This window comes from Microplitis demolitor, chromosome 7 (genome assembly GCF_026212275.2).
Source record: "Microplitis demolitor isolate Queensland-Clemson2020A chromosome 7, iyMicDemo2.1a, whole genome shotgun sequence".
In the NCBI taxonomy this organism is placed as follows: Eukaryota; Metazoa; Arthropoda; class Insecta; order Hymenoptera; family Braconidae; genus Microplitis; species Microplitis demolitor.
Window position 1 is genome coordinate 16,806,566 of NC_068551.1, and position 25,856 is coordinate 16,832,421.

General features: G+C 29.6%; 1 protein-coding gene across 3 annotated transcripts in view; it reads right to left on the reverse strand.

The window, feature by feature from the left end:
- Positions 1–25,856, reverse strand: part of LOC103569403 (myb-like protein I) — a 153,722-nt gene that overhangs the window by 31,996 nt on the left and 95,870 nt on the right. For all 3 annotated transcript variants that reach the window (XM_053740525.1, XM_014439947.2, XM_014439946.2), the window contains exon 4: positions 23,095–23,187. In XM_053740525.1, coding sequence (XP_053596500.1) covers positions 23,095–23,187 — 93 coding nt within the window. The remainder of the gene's footprint in view (positions 1–23,094; positions 23,188–25,856) is intronic.

Genomic DNA, 25,856 nt, shown 5'->3' on the forward strand with positions numbered 1-25,856 from the left:
TGCGGATATAATAGATGCAATTTTTTTCAATTGATGATTTATTAATAAATTATATTAATGAATTTTATCAATTACACTCGTGTCAGATGCAGGGGAGAGAGGAGCAATACGGGGTACTTGTAAATGTTAGAAAAAAAATTTTTTTTAATGTTTTGTAAATATTCCAAAATCATTTTTGCAAATGTAAGTGAGCATATTTTGAATTATTTTTCGACGTTTTCGGAATTTTATTCTTGTAAAAAAATAGTATGAAATCTATTGGATTTGTTTTCTTATCAATTTACAATTAAATAAAAGAACTCTCAGGGTCAAATTACTTACGACCTCTTTCAATGATAAATTTGTAAATATTTACAATCTACAAAATTTTTAAATTTAATTGATTTTAAATCTATTGTTTTAAACAATATATATAATTGTTTTTGGAAAAATATCTTCTGTGGAATTAAAACTATCTTAGATCTTTTACTGTGAAGCTAATAATAAGCATAGATTAGAAAATTAAAAATTAAAAATTGACAGTAGGTGAACTTCTTTTAAAATCGAAAGTGTCAATCGAGAAATATTAATGACTTGTGTTATGATAAAAACTACTAAAAATTTTTTTTCCATTGCATTCAATAATCATGTGAAATATAAATTTTCTTTATGTAAATTACTGATAAGAAAATTTAATTTAATCAAATTTATTTGTTATCCAAAAATTTTCTTTTTTACTTTTTTATGGGTACCCCATTTTGCCCGCAAGAAACGAAAATTTTTTTTTAACGATAGCTGAAAATTTTTCTTATTTAATTTGAATACCATTAAAAAAAAAAATTTAACATATTTGAGTCCCCAAAGACTTAGTATTACCTTAAGTACACCTTCCCCTCCCCAGACTAAATAAGTTTTTTTTTTTTAATAAATTCTATTAAAAAAAATCCATATGAAAATACTGCATAAATTTTTATATGGATTTCCATGACGTTTTTGGGTGGATTTCCATACATGGTTACTTATATTTCGTTACTTTTCTTTTGGATTTCCATACTTATAACATGATTTTTTTTTAGAAACAGTATAGAGTCCTTAGAAAAGAATCCATGTTATATGTGTGGGAATTTGTGGTTTGGAAAAATTTGTTGCATTATTCAAATATTTAAAAAAAAATTGAGAAACGAACATCTGATAATTTTATAAGTGGATTTATTATGAACCCATTAAAAATACTTGATTACTATTTTTCTGATAACTCGAAGAATTTTAATTGTAATTTTTTCATATCCTCAATTTAATTAAAAAGATAAAAAATATGTGATAATTCGCTAATTAAGCGTTCATTCACTGGGTCAATCACTCCATTTTGCTTTAAATGTATTATTTTCTAATGTCAATGACATGAAACAAACAACTGGTAATTTAATATGAAACTAATAGATAATAAATTAGTTATTGTTTTACAATGTATAATTATTTAATTAGCCGATCTAGACTAAACTGGATTCGAATCGAAAAAACCCGATTGCTAAGAACCCACTTAACAAAGATAATGTTTTTATCGATATCTTAATCGCATCATGTGACGTTTTAAATGCTTTGTAATTAATTGAAATAATTTTAAAAAATTGTTATCATTCTTTATCTAGGCGGATGTAGTATTGTTAAGTCCATTATGTACTTGAAAAATTCTAGTTTATTCTGATTAATACTTATTCATGAATCATCAAAAATAAAATTGTATTAAGAAACTCGAGTTGATACAAAGCTAGGGAAGGGGAATGCCAATAGTAAGAATTTTTTCACTGCTTGTAATTTTTTTTTAGTTCTTAAATAAGTATTCGATATCGATATGACTCAGCCATTATAAAAAATTTTGAATATGGGGCAAAATGAGCCGCTTAAAAAATTTAAAACCTTTGCCAGAAATCACAGATGACCCATATTGCCCCATGATGTCACTATCATCGCTTTGCATCTAAAAAAAATGGGGCCCGCTTTACCCCACCTTTGGCCCAATTATATTTTAACCAAAATTCAATTTTAGAAATGAGAGATTAAGAAATAAATTAAAAAAAAAAAAATACTTAAATTTTTTCATGAATAGCTGTATACAGAATAAATAATAAAAAGTATATACTGCAGTGTATATTCATTGAGAAAGTGTCACTAACAAAGTTAAAAAAAAAAGTTGATTAACAAAACTCATAAACCGTAAATAGAGAAAACTTGTAATAGCCAGTGAGTTTAATTAATGAAATGAACTAAAAAGAAAGTTTAACGACACTTGCTGTAATATAAGGTACGTGTTTCAATTGACTATTGAACATAGCCAATTACGTTAAAGTAAGCAACTGGATGCATTTACACAGTGTCACTTTTAATCAAAGGTTTTACCACACCTGTATGTTGTTAACTTTGAAAATACGTTGGAAAATCATTTAGCGAGATGTTAACTCCCTTTTTCCCACCCTCATCGCTTCTGTTATCTCTCTCGGGCACTCACCAGAAAGTTTGATGAATAAGTTGCCGTGGAACTCGTTAGTCGTCGCGTTATGTGTACCGGTCAATTATTAATTAGTAGCGATAATTAAAGCGTTCAAAATTATTATGTTTACAACATGATTAATAATAATAATAACACCATCGTATCCCATTATTTTCTCTATACAAAGAGACTATATATATATATATGTCTGTATTTCCCGACTAGAATTATTTCCTGATCTACCTGAAGTATACCATGAGGACCTTGTCAGGTTTGCCTTAACAGGGTAAACCTGACGAGTTCCTGATTAGGACCACATTTAGATATCCTTATTCAAAAAAATTTGATTGTCATCAGGTAAACTTGATGTGTTCCTGATAAGGACCATATGAGGATATCCTCATTAATAAAAAAGTTATCCAATTCCTTTAAATATTTTTATTACTTGCTAAAAATTAAACAAAGTACAGAACAATAATTTATTTATTTTATTTATATGAAAATTACGTAAATCATTACACAGCGGATTTTCTATTTCTTCATAAGTTACTCTTTGATATCATAGTAAACATAATATTTACACTTGCACAATCACATATGTGAGTCAGCGCAGTGGATATCATCAAGGACTCTAAATCGAAAGGATGCAGGTTCGAGCCTAGTACACTGAAAAAAATGAATATTTGTCCCAAATAAATCAATTTATTAGTGGCTTTTTTAAAAATATTTCTGAGCGACAAATAAATATATTTGGTACAACAAAATATGATAGTTGATTCAAATAATTTTATAATTTAACGGAAGTGTATGATTTATTTGTGGTAAATAATTAATGTAGTTGTAGTAAAGATATTAAATTTGTGGCAGATAACCTAAATTTGACGATACTATACATATATTTGAAGCCCTTATTTATTTGTAGCAATTGGATAATTTCTTTACCACAAATAAATCACTTATTTCACGCAATTAAACTACTCAAATATATTATATCTTTGGCTCAAATAAATCTTTTTTTCAATGCAGTCATCGGGATATTTTCATCTATAACAAATATGTTTACTTCTTCTAAGTAATGCTCCTAATACAATAGACCACATTCTGGGTGGAATTAAAATGTTCTTATTTTTTTATCGCAATTTGATATTTTTTTTAAATAGTTACTAATAATGCAGCCCTGATAAGGATCCCATGGGTCATTAGCGTTACACCCATATCAATTCCTCGTTAGGATATCCCGATCTGAGCCTTATTTGAAATAAGGTTAACCTGATAAGGACCTTGTCACATCCTTATGAAAAATTCTAGTTGGTTTATAAATAATATTAAATAAAAATAAATAGTATTGTTTTCGATAGCAATCAATATTGGTTTAACGAATTGTATCGTCTGATCTTGACATAAAGTATATCAATCTGTCAAGTTTAAGCCCTTCTTTCAAGAAATGAACCGATAAATCGAGAAGATTAAATTCCGTTCTCTGTCTCATAGAATTTTCTCGATCTGATCCACATCATTCTACTCTAGATATATATTTTATCCCCTCAAACGCATTTCACACGAAGCCTGTTGAGAGTTAGAGCAACAACCATGTTGTTTACTCGCTTTTCTTTTCTTCTTTTTCTTTTTCTTCTTATTTTTTCTTTTTTTACTTCTACTCTCAAATAACAAGTAGACACTCTCTTTTACGATAAAGGAAACGGTGATCCTCATGGTCTTTTGTATACATATATACTCCTTGAAGTTCAAGCACGGCGGATGAAAGTGCATACAGATAGATAAATTTACTAGTAACGAGAAAAATAGAGAATGTGAAGAAGCGTGTGTTGTGAGATTGAGATAAAAAAAAAAGTTTAAGGAGAATCAAAAAGTTCGAATGGAACATCGGTAGGAAAAATCGGTGGGTGGGTCGGATAGTTTTCCGCATCTGTGCTTGCTTTAGATCGAGGTAACAACATCGTATCTCCTTAACGCTAACTGACTTCATGTCTACTTTGCCTCGTGAATAGCAAATCAGGCTTTACTATTTACTCTTTATACATATATGTATGTATATTTATTGCGAGTAAAGTAGTTGGATAAAATGAGGTAGTTAATGGATGACTTTGAGCAAGTTAGTAAAAGATAGAGAATTATAGTAGTAGATGAAGTGACGGTTGAAACAACAATCGTGCGAGTTATTATGCTGCCTTTCTCGCCCCACATAATATACACTCCACTCCTTTACATTGAGGGTAAGGCAAACAGTTTTAAACCGCTCGACCGTCTCAAACTAATTAACGTGCTGGAGATTCCCCAAGTATTTCCATGACTACTGCACTCATATATAAACGCATATATATATATATATATATATATATATATATATATATATACATATATATGCTTGAGTTATCTGTGTACACGTACACTGAATGGTAACTTACATTACTTCAATTTCGTATACATACTATACTAACAGTTTACCAGAGAGTCTGCACTGTAGACTCAATTGTAAACACACGGTCTTATAATTCTCTGGCGAGCAAGTTAGAAATATATATATATATATATATATATATATATATATATATATATATATATATACTTAAGTATGGTTTACTGAAGAAGATAAAATCGACGTGTAAGCTGGATGTAGGAAAAGAGATGAGAATTCAAGCCAATCTTGGTCGGTAGATCTAACCACGTCAGCAAGGACTTCCATAACGGGGAAATTCACTTGAGAGAAATTGCTGTTCATTGATTACAAGCTGGCGAATACAAGACCCGAGTTTGGGGTTGGGACTATTGCACGTCGAGAGGGTGCTTTTTGTAAGGAACTTGGAATAGATTGTAATGTTCATGACAGAGGGTTACTCACGAGTGTGTTTAATGTCACAAATATCCGTACGGTAAGTTCCCAATCCTGCGTTTTAGAGTAAAAGATTAAAAAATCATTTTTTAATGATTTTTATAACTGATCTACGCAGCTAGAAACTTTGGGTTAAAAAATTATTTGGTTAAATTTTTTGTGTTAATTTTTGACAAAAATCTGATACTTAAACACGAACCGTTTGTGTCTTTTTACTCAAACTGATTTTTTATGTTAAGCGATAAGAAAATCTGGAATGTAACACATTTCTTGTGTTCTTTGAAAATTAACACAAAAGTTGTGCTCTTTAGCTAAACACTCCCGCGTGTTTCTTCATTACGATAACAAAGCAAAGCATTGTAGCAGCATTGTCTGCAAAAAAACTTGGATTATAATTGATTTACAATTAAATATCATTATAGATAACTTGAATATTTTTACGATCAGGATCAATGATTTTTTATTCTCATTTTATAGAAGGATAATTTATTGCTCCGTTTTTTATGAAAGTCACAGAAAATCGAACTAATTGTTTGCTAAATTGGCATAAGTTGTACTAAGGTTAGGTCAGTATACTTGAGTTGGTTAGGTTATGCGCTTATATTTATATGTTAATTTAAACACGAAAAGTCCGTTAAATTTACACAAATTTTCTGTCAAAATAACAAAGTTTATGTATTCAATTATTTAACATAAAATTTATGTTAAAGATCAACACAAACTCAATGTGTTAAATTAATACAAAAATTTATGTAGACCGTTTGCAACACACAATTTGTGCTGAATTTGACACAAAATTTCTAACTGTGTAATAATGGGAAATCAAACTTTTCTGGGCTGATGATGATGATAGTTAAGTTTTCAAGTGTAATATCATACTACGAAGCCTGGAAATGTGTTATGGGATATCATTACATCCGCAAGATATAAAGATATTAACTTTATACTGTCACTCTACGTTTTATGAGTTATTATGTCTTGACATATCTCAACCACGCCATCTTCATATATTATTTCGATACTTTCGTTCAACGATCCATTTTCATCAAATCTATTTTTAATATTTTTTTGAGTTTATATTTTATAGATCACGATAAAATAAATAAAAGAATTTATTTTACGCAAGAAGAAAAATTTTATAATCTCAATGAAACTCTAAAGTTCGTAAATATTTTTTTTTCTCTATCCAACAGTTCCATGTAATTGAAGGAAAAATTAAACGAGTACAAAATAAATACATTTTTAATTCTTGTTAAAATATTTTATTTATTCAAAGTAACGATGGAGCGTAAAATCAAGATTTACGTTATTTTAACTTTTTTTAATTATTCAACTTTGTAATTCGTTTTTTGTGGCAAAAAATGTTGAAATTAGTTCAAAATTTGAGTATTTCGACAGCTAATAAATCAGGTAGCGGTAAAAAAAAAGTTTTACGGCGCATGAAGGAAAAGTTTTAAAGTCAAAAAATAGATTCGCAAGTATAAAACAGTCATAAAGAAAGACGTCGTTAACACGTGTCTATTATTTATATTATTCAGTATCTGCTGCATACAGTTCAAATTTTTTTCTTTTATGTAAATAATATTTTTATATTTTTTCACGAATTTTTTTAGATTTAAAGTTGTATAATATTGATACTAACCCGAAGAATTGTTTAACTGTAGCTTATGAACTACACAGTAAAAAACGAATCATAAAAGTGTAAAAAAAAGCGTATGTTAAAATTCTGAGTGTTGAATTTTCAACACTTTTGTGTGTCAATTTAACATACAATATTTATTTTGTTTCAACTGTCATAATCGATTGATTTTTTAACACACAAAAATGTTATTTTATACGAAAGTAACACTTTTTATATGTTACTGTCAAATCAACACTCAAAATGTGTTAAAAATAATCTCGACCGAAACAAAAGAATTCTCGGATAATTTCAAGTAAAAAGTTAAAACTATTGCCTCGGTTGTTTTTCAGGGGGGGAAGTACGACGTGCTACCCATCGCATAACCACACTATTGTAATGATTGGCTGGCATTTTTTATTATTCATTTCATTTTATAATTTTATTGGATTCATTTTAAGAACATTTTAAGAAAATAATAATAACTGATTGTATATATATTGAACAATACATGATATTATTATTATTTTTAGATGTTTAAATTTTTGACCAGGGTATTTTTATTTATTTACGGAACATTGGCTAGACTGGTCGGTTCCATTAAGGAACATTTATTTCGAACTTAGTCTAAGTATGTTTTTGTTACATGTGGATTAGTCCTCTAGCCTAATACGTACTGTAATATCATACTTTAGTTCATAGATGATAATTTTATTATAATCGGTTTCGCCCCGAATAAAAACATACTTAGACTAAGTTCGAAATAAATGTTCCTTAATGGAACCGACCAGTCTAGCCAATGTTCCGTAAATAAATAAAAATACCCTGGTCGAAAATTTAAACATCTAAAAATAAAAACATGGCTTAAAATTAAATAGAATTCTACCAAAAGATGATAGCAAGATTGGAACACTTGCTACACCACCAGCATCATCTAAGAATTCACTATCATTTATTCAACATCCTTTAATCGGTCTAAAGTAGAATATACTTGCATCAACTTTACTGATGAGCCCAGCAAGTATATTCGAGGCGAAACCGATTATAATAAAATTATCATCTATGAACTAAAGTATGATATTACAGTGCGTATTAGGCTAGAGGACTAATCCACATGTAACAAAAACATACTTAGACTAAGTTCGAAATAAATGTTCCTGAATAGAACCGACCAGTCTAGCCAATGTTCCGTAAATAAATTATTATTATTATTTTTTTTTTATTATTTTTACTAATATTATCGTTATTTTTAATATTTCCCTGCTGAAGAATCAATTATCTACAGTTGTTTCATTGATTTTAACTTTACATTAAATAATATCAAAAATACTTTTGAGAAGTGTCCAAGTAGCACAAAAGCGTATGTCAAATTCAACACTCTTCAAGTGTTGCAAATAACATATGAGTGTGTTAAAACTGAAGGTTACGTTTTTGAAAATTTTGACACTCATGACGTAATACTTTCAAGATACACTAGTGTAACTTTTTCAAAACAAACGACGTACGTTGAAAGAACATACAAATAAGTGTCAATTGATCGTTTTACACACGAGAGTGTACTACGTAAAAAAAAAATTGAACAATAATATTGAAGTAGGAGCATAGGATGCAATAAGTTCCCTTAAAAAAAACTGCCGGTGTGATTTTTTCCTACTACTTTTTTTTTTATCGTCGGATAAATATGTAACATGATATTACTAATATCAATATAGTCTGCCATTTTAAACCACTATGCTTGTATGCGGCAAAATGAACCCTTAAAAAAATAATAAAATTAAAAAAAAAACATTTTATTTTCAAAGTTGATTGAAGTTAATTTTAAAAATTTGCTTCAGCGGCGCATTTATTCGATATACAAATAAATTGATTTTGTGTTAACTATTTTAATTAGCGAATAAAAAAAAAGTTATAATAAAATTATTATTAATTAATTCTAGTGAAATTGTTTATAAAAATGTTAAAATAAAATGTGTAAAAGATAATATTTTAATTTCTCCTAAAAAATAATATGTGGCTCATTTTGCCCTTATCCCTTTCCCATTCTTTTATGTTGTAAATATTTGTTTTAATACTTGAACAAAGGATAAAGAGAATACCCGGATAAAAAATTTACTCAAGACTTTTAATAAAAGAACAAAATAAAACTACGAGAGTCTTTCATTTTTACAGATTTATTTTTTATTAATATTCTATATCATGACAAATACTTTAAATTACTGTACAAGCATTACTTTACCCACTGAACACATAGTTATTCTAAATTAAACATAGAAAATGTAGAAAATCGAAATTAATTGCATGAGCTCGAAGATAAATTGAGAAGAAGTGAGCAATCACTTTTGGTTCAAAGTTATTTGGAGATAAATCGACAGGAAATTATTCCTCTTTAATTTCAAAATTTTGAAACACTTGACACTCAAACCAAGTGAGCGATTATCTCATTGTCAAACTTGATTTAGATTTCGTGTATATACTTTCGAAGCAATAGTATTTTTGTAACCTACTTGACTAATTATGGTTAATGATGGGAAAAATGTTTGGAAAATCCATCATGAGGATTAATTCAACAACCAGACTTCTGAGAAATCTATTAAAAAATGAAAACATAAACGATATGTTATTTTTAAGGAGATACGCTACCGGACCTCTTTCTCACACTCAGAAAAATAAACGGGACTGTCTTTGTTGCATTCGTAGAGTAAATAGGAATTTTAAAATAATTTTTCTCGGAGACAAATTAGAATTTTTGAAATTACAAAATTTCTAATTCTTTATTAAGGTTTTAAACAACGCTAAAGACTCTATTTTAGGTTTCTAGTGTTTGTCCGTGAATTAAATTGAATTAAAAATCGATTACCGTTACCCCTTAATAGTTACACAAAAAATATGAACTATATAAATTCACTGAAAGAAAAAACTGGTTTTCCGAACTATGAAAAACATAGTTCAATGAAGCTTTCACTATTACCCTTAGTTCAGATGTATAATATATAGTTGTAAAATGTACGATGATATCATAGTTATTTTGACTGTGTTATAGTTCAATGAACAATGACAATAACGATCGTAACTAAGTCAAAAATGCTATTCTTATTACAAAAAAATGAAGAAAAACCCTTTATTGTATTCGTCGACGACTTAAATGATGCTAAATTAATGAAATTATGATCGTAGGATTGCTGAAACATGTGTGATTTTACTGAAGTATAAGTTCTGAGAAATAATATTAAATAGTTAGCACAACAAAACAAATGCTTAGTTAAAACTACTACTTTCAAATAGTTTCGGGCACTATGATATAGTTCAAGAAACTAGAAATATTAGTTAAGATATTTTTTCATTCTCATCCCTTTCTAGTTACCACAACCATGCACTTTTCTCTCAGTTTTGTAGTCAGTAAATATTACACTAAAAAATCACCGGGGTAAGTTCAAGCGGTGTAGGTGTTAAAATCGGCGGTGTTAAATTTCAACACCGAAAGCGGTGTGAAAATAACGCCGCTGCCGGTGTAGATATTCTTTACCGATGTTACAATTTTTTACCTTGTGAATATTTTTACTTACTCGATCACTATACTTGTTAATAAATGATATTTTTTATTAATTTTCATAAAGAACTGACATTTTTTGTGTTTTATAATCTTTAAAGTTAAAACTCTAAGCGGACGCAGTTTACCCCGCTTTTCCACCAATATTACTCCACTTTTACACCGGTTACTCCGCTTTAACACCAGTATTTTCAACACCGGTGAATTACTCCTCCTACACCGGTGTAATTTCATTTTTATACCAGGCGAAGTTAAAATAACTTAATTTTTAACACCGCTTTTTTTACAGTATATCATTTTAAGTAATTTCTTCATTTATGATTAAAACGTGAATAATTACAGGATAAGTATGGAAATTTATTGTCTTTGCAAGAAAAATTACTATTTGAACTTTAAAAGTCATAACCGATACTTAGAACATTGACGATTCGTATTATAAAATTTATTATTTGGAATTTTAAAATTCCCCATATTGACATCTGGGTTCCGGGTTATAATTTCAAACACTAATTTTTATAGTTTATTTTTTTCCGTGTAATAATTTATGAACAAAAGAATTTCAAAAAGTAATTAATCATTTTTACATACATCAGAATTAATTAGGTAACTAACCGACAATTTATTTTGATTACTGAGAGCTATATATTTGTCTCGAGAATGAGAGATATAAAGACAAATGTGTTAGCTTCAACAAGACGAGAGAAAAGCCACAAGTATAGTATAGTATAGTATATATATATATATAGTATATATATATATATACAAGTGTTGTTGCTAACAAAGATACATTCAAAGTTTCTCATAAACTTAAGCAATACTCGCTGTTCATTTACTTGAGTTCTACGGTGAACAGTACTTAAAGTTAACCTTTAGCTAAAGTACATCAGCAGTTAATTAAAAGATATGAAAAAAAGAAAAAAAACGTTAATAAGTGAATAAGAGAATAAAGAAAAATAAATAAAAAATTGTAATTAAAGATTTAAGTTAATTGTAAAGGTTGAAAACAATAACTCAAGAATACAACGGCATAGAGTAACAAATTAGTTGACGATGGCAATTAATAAAGCTCTGTAATGGTGTACCATCCGCGATATCGCTCTACTGGTTGGTGTATTGCTACTGTAGCACCCTTCTCGTTAATCACCTCGACGAGTGCTTTTGTTAACGCCACTACGTTGACGTTACTACGCATAACACGTAACCAACGTTATCTCCTCTCGACAAGAGTGCAAGAATACATGACAATACACTAATTTTGTAAAGCCAGAGATTATTGAGAGCACAACCAAATTAGTTTAATTAACATTGTTATAGATTTTTAATAATTCGATTGATATATGGAACCAATAGCAATTTGATATAATCCGTAGATTACTTTCAAATTTTGAATAGATTTCATAAAAATTGAATCATTGTATTGTTTTTGTAGTGCAAATTGTAAAAAATTTTTAGCTATTGCCTTTATTTGTCGAGAAGTTTAAAAAAATACTATTGGTTCAAAAGTATTTATATATATATTAGGTTGATTCAAAAAAAATTTTTTTTTAGAATTTTCGGGCTCATAAACCAATCAACAAATTTTTATGCACGCTAAATATTTCTTTAGGAAATTGAACGCTCTACAAAAAATGTCATCACTTTTTGATAAATCCATCTGTTCAAAAGTTATTTGAGCTTGAAGTTAAATTTATAGTAAATTTCAAAATTTTTTTACTTTTCCGGAGAAACTATCAGAATTATCACAAAATATCATGGAATCTTTTTTATAGACAATTTTATTCCTTACAAATTATTACAAATAAAGTTTTTCAAAATTTTGCATTGTATTTTAGGTATTTTCATTTCAATGTCAAGCTCTTAAAAAAGTAGTTTTCTGATTGATTTTAAGAGCTAATTTCGCTAGACACGAAATTTCAAAGTGATACAAAATATCTGAGGCATTAAACGGAAAGAAATAATCGGTAGCAGCTACTGATTAGCAATCGGTAGCTGCTACCGATTATTTCGGTAACTGCTATCGATTGAAATCGTTAGCGGCTACCGATTGAAATGCGTAAGAAAAAAAAAATTAATTTTCTTTCTCTCTACAAACATAAAAAAAAATTATTTTTTTAATAATTCAAATTTTTCGGGTGCTATAAAAATGGGTGACATGCATTTTTTTCTGTATGAAAAAGCTTATCAATTGTACAAACGAAAAAAAAAGTTGAGGAATAAAAAAAAATACAATATTTCTGAATAATGCATAATAAGAGTTGGATTATTAAATTATATCAGCAAAAAAGTATGAAAATCTATGGAAATTATAGTGCAGCGGATAACTATATATAAAAGTCAGAGTTCCTGATGCATAGAAAAATTGAAAATCTCGGTATTTTTATAACAAAAAATAACTTCATTCACACTAATAAAACCAAAAAGAAAAAAAAAGAAACCGAAAAAAAAGTACTTAGAAATTTATATTTATTTTATTTTGTTTTGACTATGAGGTAAAATATTTGAACAATGTAGCCGTAGAATAGTGGTCGTGGCGAAACATGCAGTAGAATGAAAATGCCAGTCGCAGTAGTGTAGAATCGTTCGAGTAATCCAACCACGCGCAACAGCAAGACTCATGTGCGAGATACACGTGTACGAGTGGTTGGTCGTACATGGGTACGCGAAATTCGTGTCCTGTGGGACAAGCTCGGCACCCCTATTTCACCCTTTAGAATACAGAAAAGCGTCAGCCGGACTCTAGCTGAGTAATACAAAACACGTATACATTATTTTTTTTTCTTCTTTATTATTTTACTTTTTATTTTTCTTACTCACTACATATTTTTATCCAGCAAGATAACAACAGCTGCCACAATACTAACGTCACTAGTAACATAACTATGCACACACCTATCCACAAAATTGGTACTTATGTATGTTATCAACCCTTACAAATGGTCAAGAGTAAGGGTGGTTGTGTATGAGGTTATATATAAGAGGTTAAGAAAAAATATGTTGAGTCTCAAGATGACTGACTCAAGAGGATCATTATATACTGGGTTATATTGTAGTTGGGTAGGTGAGAGATGCAATTAACTAACCGCCACAACACCCACGACGAGGTCAAGAGTATTATCATGACAATCCTCGAAAATGGATTACCATCAATGTATACAGATATATATACGTACCCATGAATATATTCATACATATACATATCAAGTCTAGTGTTATCTTCAGGTGTTAAATTTGATGCGTCCACAGATACAATATATAACATACCAAATACTAACACTAAATGCCATATATACGTACATACATGTATAGTGTTTAGTGTACACAGCAAACTATAGAGAATGGATTCCGATTTCTCAGTGTCCAATGTCTGGCTGTGTCTCTAGGAAGCAGTCTATTACCTTGCATCCGTGACATGCCAGGACTCCAGACTGAATTAGGAGGATTTCATGGTCTTACTACTACGTCTAGATGTGTCCGACATCTGGAACGCAGTGGCTTGGGTAGATGGAAATCTCGTGGGTATATACCAAATTCCGAAACTCAAGTGATCAAGTTGACAACTTACGTCAAGCTAAGTAAACCTAAACCTTTGAGTTATGCGATGCTTTTAATGCTATTATGCTGAAGTTATAACTTTTTTTTTTTGTTTAATTTATGAAGTGAATCTTTTGGTATCTAAAATTGAAAACCCGTGTATAAAAGAAAAGGTCATGATTAATTATTTAGGGATTCTTATATTTACTGAGAAAAAACAATTATTGTCCCAAGGACACAGGAATTTAAATTTGCCGCTCAAAAATCTAATTCTTAAAGTGTAAGTTCAGGCATCGCTGAAATTATGAAGAATAATTTTGATACACTGTAAAAAATTTTTGGTGTGAAAATTGTCCCCGAGAACTTTACATGGTCTGCTCGGTGTGAATTATCAAGCGTTGTACTTGTAACACGGTATGAGTGTTTTCTTTCACACCGTTCGGTGTTATTACTTCAAATATTGTCCGATAGTATATTCTATAGTTGAAAATTATCAAATAATATATACTATATTATAATCATTATCGATGCAGATTATTTTAAAATATAAATTAAATATCTAGTGCCGAAATAATCGAGAGTTTTGAATAAAGAACTTGTACATTCACACCATTGGTGGTGTGAATTTTTTCATTCACACGATTCAAAATTTGACACCATGCTTCATGTAACTTTCACTCTACACTGAATAAAATAATCGGTAGCAGCTACCTATTGGCAATCGGTAGCCACTACCGATTTTTTTTTGGTAGCTGGTCCCAGTTCCAATCAGTAACGGCTACCAAAATAATCGATAATTATCGAATAATCGGTAGCCGATTCCAAAAATGAATCGATAGCCGCTACCTATTGTTTCGGTAACTGGTACCGATTTAATCGGTAGTGGCTACCGATTGCCAATAGGTAGCTGCTACCGATTATTTCTTTTCAGTGCAGCAGTGTTGAAAATTCTAACACCAAATCATTTACATCACACCATGGACTCAAAATTTTTTAAGTGCACAAAGTATACATTTTTTGACACCGATATATATTTATTGCACTCAAATTTCTTAATAATTTGACTGAATCGATAAATTCCATTGAAATAGAAAAATAATAATCATAACATTTTCAGCTCAAACAGATTCTAATTGATTTAGTAAAAATCCCTAAATAATTCATCATAAACTTTTTTTATACGTGTTTAAATTAAATTACAACTGAGTAGTTGTTTTTTAGTGAAAAAATGATAAATATGAAATGATGTGACCCAATCAAAATATGCATTTTCATGTGATGTAAATATTTAATATTTCATATTTTAAAAATTAATTGCTTCTATTAATTTCACTAAAAAGCACAATTTATGAAAAAAATTCAGAATGTAATTAAGTAAATGACAGGCTATCAATTTCAGGCAATAATTTATTTTATCACGATAGATTTGATATATATATATATATATTTTTTTTTTTTTTTTTTTAATATAAATGCTATTATATTTTATAAATTATGAAATTAAAATTCCAATGATAACCCAGGCAGACAACCGTGTAAATGCTCTTTAATAATAATGTAAATCGGTAACGAATGGGAAGTTAACGTGCGTCCAACTCACCGTGAAACGAGACGATGCATTTCCGAGGGTTGAAGAGAGGAGAAGGGAAAAAGACCAGAATCGGAGGAAGAGGGCAAAAGGGTTCATTGTGTATACACATATGTATGTTGTACAGCAGAACTATTATATATGTATATAAACATACACAGCTATATGTATATGTAGTATATATTATATAGATATAGAAATATGGGATCCGAGTAGTTGCAGAATGAATGGTCGAGAAACGAGGGAACAAGTGAGAGTTGTATACATCCGGAAGCTGATGTGCTGTATTAAACTCTCTGGATGATGGTGGCAATGCGTATAATTGCATAAAATTACTATTCACGTACGCGGGCAAATTATTATATAGATTCACTCGCGATGTGGCACAGGTGTAAAGCGATAGGAATATGAAAAGAGATAATATGCAAGGGCTGATATATAAAAGCTTGTGATAATAATAATCATTCCGGAGAGAAACGTTTTGAAATATTATTACTCATCTCTGTTATATACTAACACACGATTTCATCATCAACATCATTATACACTCGTTAACTAAATCGCAGTTACTGAATTTGCAGTAATTTATTAATGATTAAATTATTGAATTCACAATTGCTCAAATATTTACCTTCCATTTTATTGTCAGCAATTTGATTCAATATATACAGTGATTATAAATTTGCTGTATACTTGGGGATTTCATTTTATCAATAAATTATATGTGACGTTAACCGTTAACGAATTAAATAAACCCTTCGAAATTTTTTTATTTTTATTAAGTTTTATTTGTGTTAAAAAATTATTTAGTTAAATTTTTGGTGTCATTTTACTTTAAGTTTTTTTATGTTAAGCGATTAAAAAATCTGGAATATAACACATTTTTTGTGTTCTTTGAAAATTAACACAAAAGTTGTGCTCTTTAGCTAAACACTCCCGCGTGTGTCTTCATTACGATAACAAAGCAAAGCATTGTAGCAGCTTTGTCTGCAAAAAAACTTGGATTATAATTGATTTACAATTAAATATCATTATAGACAACTTGAATATTTTTACGATCAGGATCAATGATTTTTTATTCTCATTTTATAGAAGGATAATTTATAGCTCCGTTTTTTATGAAAGTCACAGAAAATTGAACTAATTGTTTGCTAAATTGTCATAAGTTGTACTAAGGTTAGGTCAGTATACTTGAGTTGGTTAGGTTATGTGCTTACATTTATATGTCAATTTTAACACGAAAAGTCCGTTAAATTTTCACAAATTTTCTGTCAAAATAACAGAGTTTACGTGTTCAATTATTTAACAAAATTTATTTTAAAGATCAACACAAACGCAATGTGTTAAATTAATACAAAAATTTATGTAGACCTCTGAGTTACAATATCTAACCTCAATCTAGACTCCTGAACCCAAGTCAGCCTCAATCCAGCCTCACTGAGTAAAGAAAGCATTTTGAGCTTCAAATGATGATCAAAGAGCCTCAAATAATACTCATCGAATTTAAATTACATAGTCGAGACTAGGTTCAGTTGAGGCTCATCGAGGCTTGTTGAAGATCTTTGAGCGTTATTTGAGGCTCATTGAAGCTTTTTGAACATTATTTGAGGCTCAAAATACTTTTTAACTTTCCACTAAGAAAATTGCAAATTTTCAAAAATGATATGTTTTACCGACCTAACAAACTTTTGAGCTCGAAGAGTTCAAAAATTCTCAAGTAACAATGAAGGAAACAATGGAAAGTTTTGAGACTGGTCCGCAGGGCCAGGCGGTTTTCAGATTTTTTTACTCAGTGAGGCTGGATTGAGGTTAGATACTGTGGCTCGAGCCGTTTGCAACACTCTATTTGTCTGAAATTTAACTCGAAATTTCTAAATGTATGAGTGATATAAATTTAATGATACTGAATGCCTTTGGAGTTTTTATTAGAGTTAAAGGTTGATATAGAATACATTGTACGAAAACAGAAACCGCAATAAAAACGAAACAATTGAGGCAAAGTGGTGAAAAAGTTTTTCACTTTTGTTTCTTTACTTTCAAGATGTTGCGCATAAAACAAAATGAGAAAATAAAATGTTATAATTTTATCTTAATGTTTTTCCTTAATTTTTTATTTTTTCCTCTTGTAGGAGACCACTTGGTCTAATTGGATTTCGGGTATTTTATTTTTTATTTTTTACGGTTATAGAGACATAAATAAAGAAATTATTCTTCTCGGAAATAGAGTTGTTAGTGCCAAAAGTAACAGGAAAGAATGTATTGGACAGAAAAAATAAACTAACATTACTTTCTGCATCATGAAAATCTTTATTTTATTTCAGTTTTTTTTTTCTGCACAAAAGCTGATGTACCCAAAATCGATCCAGTTTGCTTGGGGGTAAAACTGCTACGAGCTTCCTACGATATTGCCAATTTCGATATCACTCTCATTTCCACCCCCTCTTGTCCCACTTCTCTTTCAATCGAACACCCTCACGCTCTTATTCGACCGCGCCCTTTACATTTCCACGCTCCGAGCTTCCTGAATACATAAATGTATGTATGTGTGTTTCTACATATATGTAAACTCTTTGTGTCAAGATGTTATTTTATTTTCTTATTTAACTTGAAAGTAACTATTTTCACAGTCAAGGATCAAAGCTAACATTGATCACGTTTTAACCTTAAATATTGTTCTAGAAAAAAACATGTTTTTTTTTTTTTTACCGACAAAAATAAACAATGATAAAAAAATAATACCCTAAAGCGACATAACTTTTTCAATTTCCATTATTATCTTTAGTAGTGATAAAAAGATAAAATAATATTACAATTAATTTTTTTTACACACCGTTATATGAATAAGGGAACCCAGGGCAAAAGTGAGATACCATATTTTTGGTAGGGATCCGGGGTAAAATGAGACACTATTCGTGAGGCAAAAAAAAACTATTTTTGGTTTAAAAAATGCTTAGCTACGGTTCGTAAAAAAAAATGAGGCAAGTTGGCTTTTTATTTTAATTTTCATTATACTTGTCCATTTTACCTCAGAGCCAACTTTGTCTAATTTTTATTCAGATAATTTTGATGACAGTCAGGTAAAAAAAAAAAAAATTCTTGCTGAAAATTTAAAATTGGCTGCAGTGTCCGGATTAATCATCCTGCCCCATCCTTATCTACAAATTACAGTTAAGAATTTTTAAACAAAAAAAATTTTGTTTTGTATCAGAAATGCTACCTCGTTTTCGTGGGTTTCCCTACTGCTTTTTCATACAAAAAAAAAAAAAAAAAAAAAAAAAAAAAAAAAAAAACAATTGAATAAAATATCAAACACCTGTTAAGAGAAAACCTCAAACTTGATTATTGTCAGGAAGCAGTGGTAAATGAATAAGCTGTTAGATTATATAAGAGATTGAAAGGATCGGAAATGAAGGTGGCGACACAAGAGGTTGGAACCTAGCTCCTGGATTACCGTCACGACCTTATTCAGTACATATATAGACGTTAACGCAGAGGTTTTGGTTTCCGCAGAGCAAAAGCCATTGAATTTGGTGACTAAACTGAAACTCGCTCATCGATGCCCTTATAGAATATACACTACACAGGTTTGAGTGATGTAGTAATCGGGATTGGTTCACCACTAACCTCAGTAGGGTACTGAGAAAACAAGGACGGGACACGAATCAAGGAGCGAAAGGGATAGATATCAAATAAACTACTGGGGAAACCTAGTGGATCGAATTGCATCCAGTGAAATTGCTTGGCTTTTCTACTGCTATTCTACAATACATTGTGCCAGTGCTCAGTGCAAGCTTGCACCATTGATAAACACCCTTGGGGATCTTGAAACTCCTCTATTTCAAGTGACTCGATAGCCAATTACTATCGAATTCTAGCCAATTTCCTGTAAATTGGTTTAGCTAATTCACCCGAGCATTGCTTCAAAATTTTACTCTACTGTTCTAATTGGTGATGTGACTAAAGTAAACTACTATAGTCTAAATAACATATGACTATTGTTTTTTCTCATCTTTTTTGACATTTACCTTAATAAGGATTTTAGACGGCGATAAAAATATCGTCAGAGTTAGTATATACGTATCGCTATTCTGGCTATACGATGTATGATCATCTTACTTAATGATGCGCCGCATAGCCAATTCGGCTATACAAAGATTCTTCACAGTGGATCGTCAAAATGACGATCGTCTCCTTATTTTAGGTGTTGTGAGAATCTCTGACATGACTATTGCGCAAACGTCTTAATTTAGGTAACCGGCAACCGAATAATGCATCGTATAGCCAATGTTGCTATACGAATCTTCACCCTGGTAAAACAGTTGCTTACATCAATGAAACTGCACATTTTTACAAAGGCTATTTATCGCATTTTTTAATTAAATGAAAACTTTACCCAAAACAAATACATAACATTATTTTAATGACACTATAGATTATTAAATAAATATGTAAGTATTCTTAAATAATAATTAACAATATTTTAAAATTTAGTTTTACTATTTTTGCATTCTAAATAGTAAAAGTTCGTGATTGCTAAGGCATTGATGATACTTTTTTTAAAAATTTTAAAAATTACAGTGTGAAATGTAAAAGTTACATTTTCTACATCAAGGTTCATAATTGAATCTTTTCGAACTATTCAAAAAATCTTATTTGATACTTCAATTTTTACATAACGGCAAACGGTAATTTTTACAGTTTTAAAGAGGAACAAATGATTTTTAAAGGAAAAAAACTTTCTTGGAGCAAAAGATAATAATTATTTTACATTTTGTTGTGTTCAATTTACATTTTCAAACTGTAAATCTTACTGCTTAATTTGCAACTAATTTTTTACAGGATAAAATTTAAAAATTACAATATACATTTTAACTTTTGTAATTTTTAATATGACGGGCTTGTTTTACATTTTACTCTGTAACTATTCCAGTTTTCTTTTTTCCGTGAAGGCATAAGAATCGTTATTCTGATGATACGTCATTTGAAGGATAGTCATTCTGACAATATTTTTCTTGCCGTGTAGTTGTCTTATTTGTTAATTATTAAATGACATAAAAAATTTTATCATAATATTTACATCGAATATTATAATCACGTTGTTTCACTCTCTACATTTGAAACAGTGACCATTCACTGTTTCACAGTTATAAGTATACGAAGTGTATGTACGCTATTTTTCAGTGATTTTCACTGTTTCAAATTTTGGGAGCATGACTTGACGCATTTTCAAAACTTTAAAATTTGAATAATCATAATATTCATATATAAATTCACTGTCTGTTCAGTTTGACAGCGTCAGTGTCAAAATTACAATTAATAGCTAAGCCATGAATCCTTGCGAGTTGGGAAAATAGGATCAATTAATCGTTGTCTTCATCAAAGTAACTAAATAAATCATTTTTAGTAATAATATTATTTATTTAATGATGTGAGATGGACGATGGAGCATAGAAAAGGTCTATCTGAAGTTTACAAAATAAATTTTAAGCTTTAGATAAGTTTCATTTGGAATACTTCAGTTATTTCGGTAAGCGTAAAATCCCATGGCATGTAAGTATATGCAGCCGAATACGCTACTATCCGCCTCCGGTCATTGCCAGCCCGGGCTAACACATTGAAATTCACTACAATGTTTTAGCTCCGCTTGTAGTAGTATAGAGATGATCCAAGGCAGAGTACGTCAACATTGGCATAACTGATGAATTTGATGACGTACTTAGAACGAATCTATCGGTGAGTGGTATATAAGACACGTTCAATATTTTTTGACAGTTTATTCATAAATCCATTCATTCTGAATTTATTTTCTATGCTATGCGTATTGAAAAGCAAAACCTTTGAGATTAAACGAGCGAGTTTTCAAGAAGATTTAGAAGACAATATAAGAAGTTACACACCCACAATTATCTAAACTTATGCAGCAACAGATTTAAGAAAACTTTAATCACAAAAATCCTGAAATTTAAAAAAAAACTTATTCGTGACAATTCCGTGTGAATAAAATCGATCCAAAAAGATTCCGAAAAAGTTCAAAGCTTGGAACTTCTAAGCTTGAGACTGATTATAACTTCGAGCGGAACATTTTTTTAACTTTTGTAATTTTGTTAGTAAAAAAAAAAAACAGTTTTTAGGTATTTAAGACTTTATATGAGCGAGTTTCGCGCCAAAAACGAAAGTCAAAACATATCTCTCAAAACGGACTTTTACTACATCTTACCCTTGTTCCGAAAAAGTACCCATTAAGAACCAATAGCTCCAGAAAAATAAAATAACGTTCATACAAAGTTCCAAATTAGAGGTTTTTAAACTTTTTCGGAACGGAAGTAAAATGTCGTAACAATCTGTTTTGAGAAATATGTTTTGGAAATGTTCTGTTCTTAACTCAAAATTCGCCTGCACAAAGTACTAGATAACCTTTTTTTCCTATCAAAATTACAAAAATTCAAAAACAGTTCCACTCTCAAATTTAGAAGTTCCACGTGTCAGGTTTTTAGAACGAATGTTTTTTACACGAGATAACTATTCAAAAGCTTCTTTGCAAATATTCTTATATTGAATATATAATCTCAGAGTATTAATAGATATGTATCAAAACGATTGCTATAAATAATTTAAAAGCAGTAGTCATGAGAAAATTAAATTTAAGAAAAATAGTGAAGGAAATTTTCAACGGAAAATTATAAATGGCAAGATTTCTATAGAAATTTATGAATTTAATTCAATTTTCTCATGACAACTGTTGCTCATTATTAAAAATTAAAAAGGTATTTAAATTTGAATAGAACAAAATACTCGTTGACCTGAATAAAATGAATTGAAGCATAACGTCTTTATTAAATAAACGAGTGAATAGAATCCACGTAAAAATAGATACGATAAGTGGTAAAAGAGGAAAATATCATTACAACCTACAGAACATACTTAAGTCTTTAAGGTGCTTCATAATTCGAATTGTCGACTATAATGTTCCCTACAAATCCTCTTTAGTATTCCGTAATCCAATAGCAATGGTAATTATAGGTTACTAACCTACTAAGTCTTGATTCCTACGCTAGTTGAGTGACAAGTTGATCTCATTAACTGACAAAGTACAACACAGTCACGAAGAAAAAAAAATATGAAGAAAAAAAAGCAACCGAAAGAGAGAAATAAGAAAAAAAAGAAAAACCTAATAAGCAAGAAAGAATTATTCGCAGCTTAAGGCTAGTTGAACAGACACGCTTTTATTGGCTTTAGAAGCTTTTGAGGCTTCTTCTGCGCTGAAGAACTTGTTCTCGGCAAGAAATCTATGTCGGGTAATATTACGAGGAACAAACTCGTAAAAAAAAAAAATTAGAATGAATGATAATAAAAAGACCTCGAGTTCTTTGTATTTTATATAATAGCGATGAAGAAAAAAAAATTGAGACATTCATAAATGAAACGAGATTTTTTTTCTTTTAATGTTAATGACTAAATGAGATTGTCAAACGTTTATTAAGTTTTTACTTACCAACATCTTGTGATCCACCCCAGGTGCCCAACTGTGCTTGTCGGGCTAAACGGGATAGAGCGTCAACGTAGACGCGGGATGCTGCTGCTGCTCCTGAAACAAGAAAAGAATAATTATCTATTAATTGAAGTAAATTGTTTTGTATTATACAAGTTTAAATTTTTTAAAAATAATTTATTCATTCATTATTTTGTGTGTAAATTTGTGGGGTAAAAAAAATAAGTGAATTAAAACTTAATCATTTAAATGTAATAATGAAATTTAAATTGTTGATAAATTAAAAATTTAATTCGCATAAATTTATATACTAATGAAGTAATTATTCAGTTGGTTAACTGCAAGACAAGTTGGAAAATTAAAAATCCGAATTTCTGAACGTTATTTCAAGAGGGAATGCCTTCTATTCTGATGGTTGAATAACAGAAGGGTTTAACTCAACCCAGGACCCTTGATTTACCCTCGGATTTCTGTGCCTTCATCGTCCGTCTTCTCCATTCATTCATCCCCTCTTTTCTTCCTTCATTCATTTATTATATCTATACATACAATACTTTAGCGCACACTCTCTCGAGACGCGTTAATTAAACTAATTTTATTGATTCCATAATTCTAATTAATTGGGTTCTATTTAATAAATTAATTAGTGTCTGCTAAAATTCGATAACATACGGCAGTATTTTATGTGTTATCTCTTTTTTAGTGCCCTTTATATTTTAAACTTTTACTCATTTAAAAACGAGACTGATGAGTAAGCAAAAAAAAGGAGACGAGTGTTGGCTATTACCACCCTCTTCAAATCGAGACAAAAGCACCACATTACACGGAGACAACGACAGAATATCAATGTCAAGATCCCGAAAATGAGGGAGCGATAACAGCGACAACTAAGGCTTGCCAATTTACATTATTCTTTTTACTCATTCTTTCATAAATTATCGCTCTTCCAATAACAATAAATCTATTTTTTTTATTTCTTGAATAAAAAAAAAAAAAAAGTGGAAATAAAATCACTGCCTTGTTATCATAAAATAAAACAGCATGAAGAGAATGAAAATAAAAATTTAATGTAAATCGTTAATGTCATAAAGTTTAATTAAATTTATATTTCCGGTTATTAAAGATGTCTTTAATTTTAAAACATTATATTTTAATTCAAGAGTCACTTATTCGTAACTGCCAAGAGACATTATTGTTACCCCAAGGATGAATACGAGTTGAATTTAAATTTAGCTTACAACAGTACGCAGTAGTTGTGAGTGTCAATTTACGCCAATGAAAAACAGTGTAAGGAAATAAAGTTACATTAAACGTACATAAGGGGGTGGATGAATTTAATTTAATACTTTTTAAAGTAAGAGGGTAGTTTTCCTATACATAAAGTGAGTTGAATAAGCTAAATTCGATAAATTTACGAGACAAATAAATGTCGTATGCTATTTATCGTTTCGTAAATGCCTCAATGCATCTTAAAGTATTTTCAATATTGTACTTTTTCAATTCTATCTATAATTCTTATCTGACCCCATTTGCTACATATTATACTTGACAAAACAGTAGAGCTCATGCTTGTTTTATGGAGTTTGTTTATTTAACAAAAAAAAAACATTATTATTCAATTCTAAAATGTCAACAGCTTACGGTTCCTATATGACTGCTCAAAGATCGCGACATAGTTAGAAATTTCGTGTTAAATTCATCACAAATCGTGTGTTGCGAAAGATCTATTTTTCTCTTTGCGAAACATAAATTCTTTTATTTATTTTATCGTGATCTACAAAATATAAACTCAAAAAAATATTAAAAATAAATTTGATGAAAATGGATCGTTGAACGAAAGTATCGAAATAATATATGAAGATGGCGTGGTTGAGATATGTCAAGACATAATAACTCATAAAACGTAGAGTGACAGTATAAAGCTAATATCTTTATATCTTGCGGATATAATGATATCCCATAACACATTTCCAGGCTTTGTAGTATGATATTACACTTGAAAACTTAACTATCATCATCATCAGCCCAGAAAAGTTTGATTTCCCATTATTACACAGTTAGAAATTTTGTGTCAAATTCAGCACAAATTGTGTGTTGCAAACGGTCTACATAAATTTTTGTATTAATTTAACACATTGAGTTTGTGTTGATCTTTAACATAAATTTTATGTTAAATAATTGAATACATAAACTTTGTTATTTTGACAGAAAATTTGTGTAAATTTAACGGACTTTTCGTGTTTAAATTAACATATAAATATAAGCACATAACCTAACCAACTCAAGAATACTGACCTAACCTTAGTACAACTTATGCCAATTTAGCAAACAATTAGTTCGATTTTCTGTGACTTTCATAAAAAACGGAGCAATAAATTATCCTTCTATAAAATGAGAATAAAAAATCATTGATCCTGATCGTAAAAATATTCAAGTTGTCTATAATGATATTTAATTGTAAATCAATTATAATCCAAGTTTTCTTGCAGACAATTCTGCTACAATGCTTTGCTTCGTAATAGTAATGAAGAAATGCTCGTAAGTGTTTAGCTAAACAACACGAATTTTTTGATAATTTTCGAATAACACAAGAAATGTGTTATATTCCAGATTTTCTAATCATTTAACATAAAAAAAAACCGTTATAGTAAAATAACACAAAAAATTTAACTAAATAATTTTTTAACACCAATACACACAATTTCTAACTGTATACGAAGTTTATTGATTATATTTAAGATTGAATGATTTATTGAATAATTTAC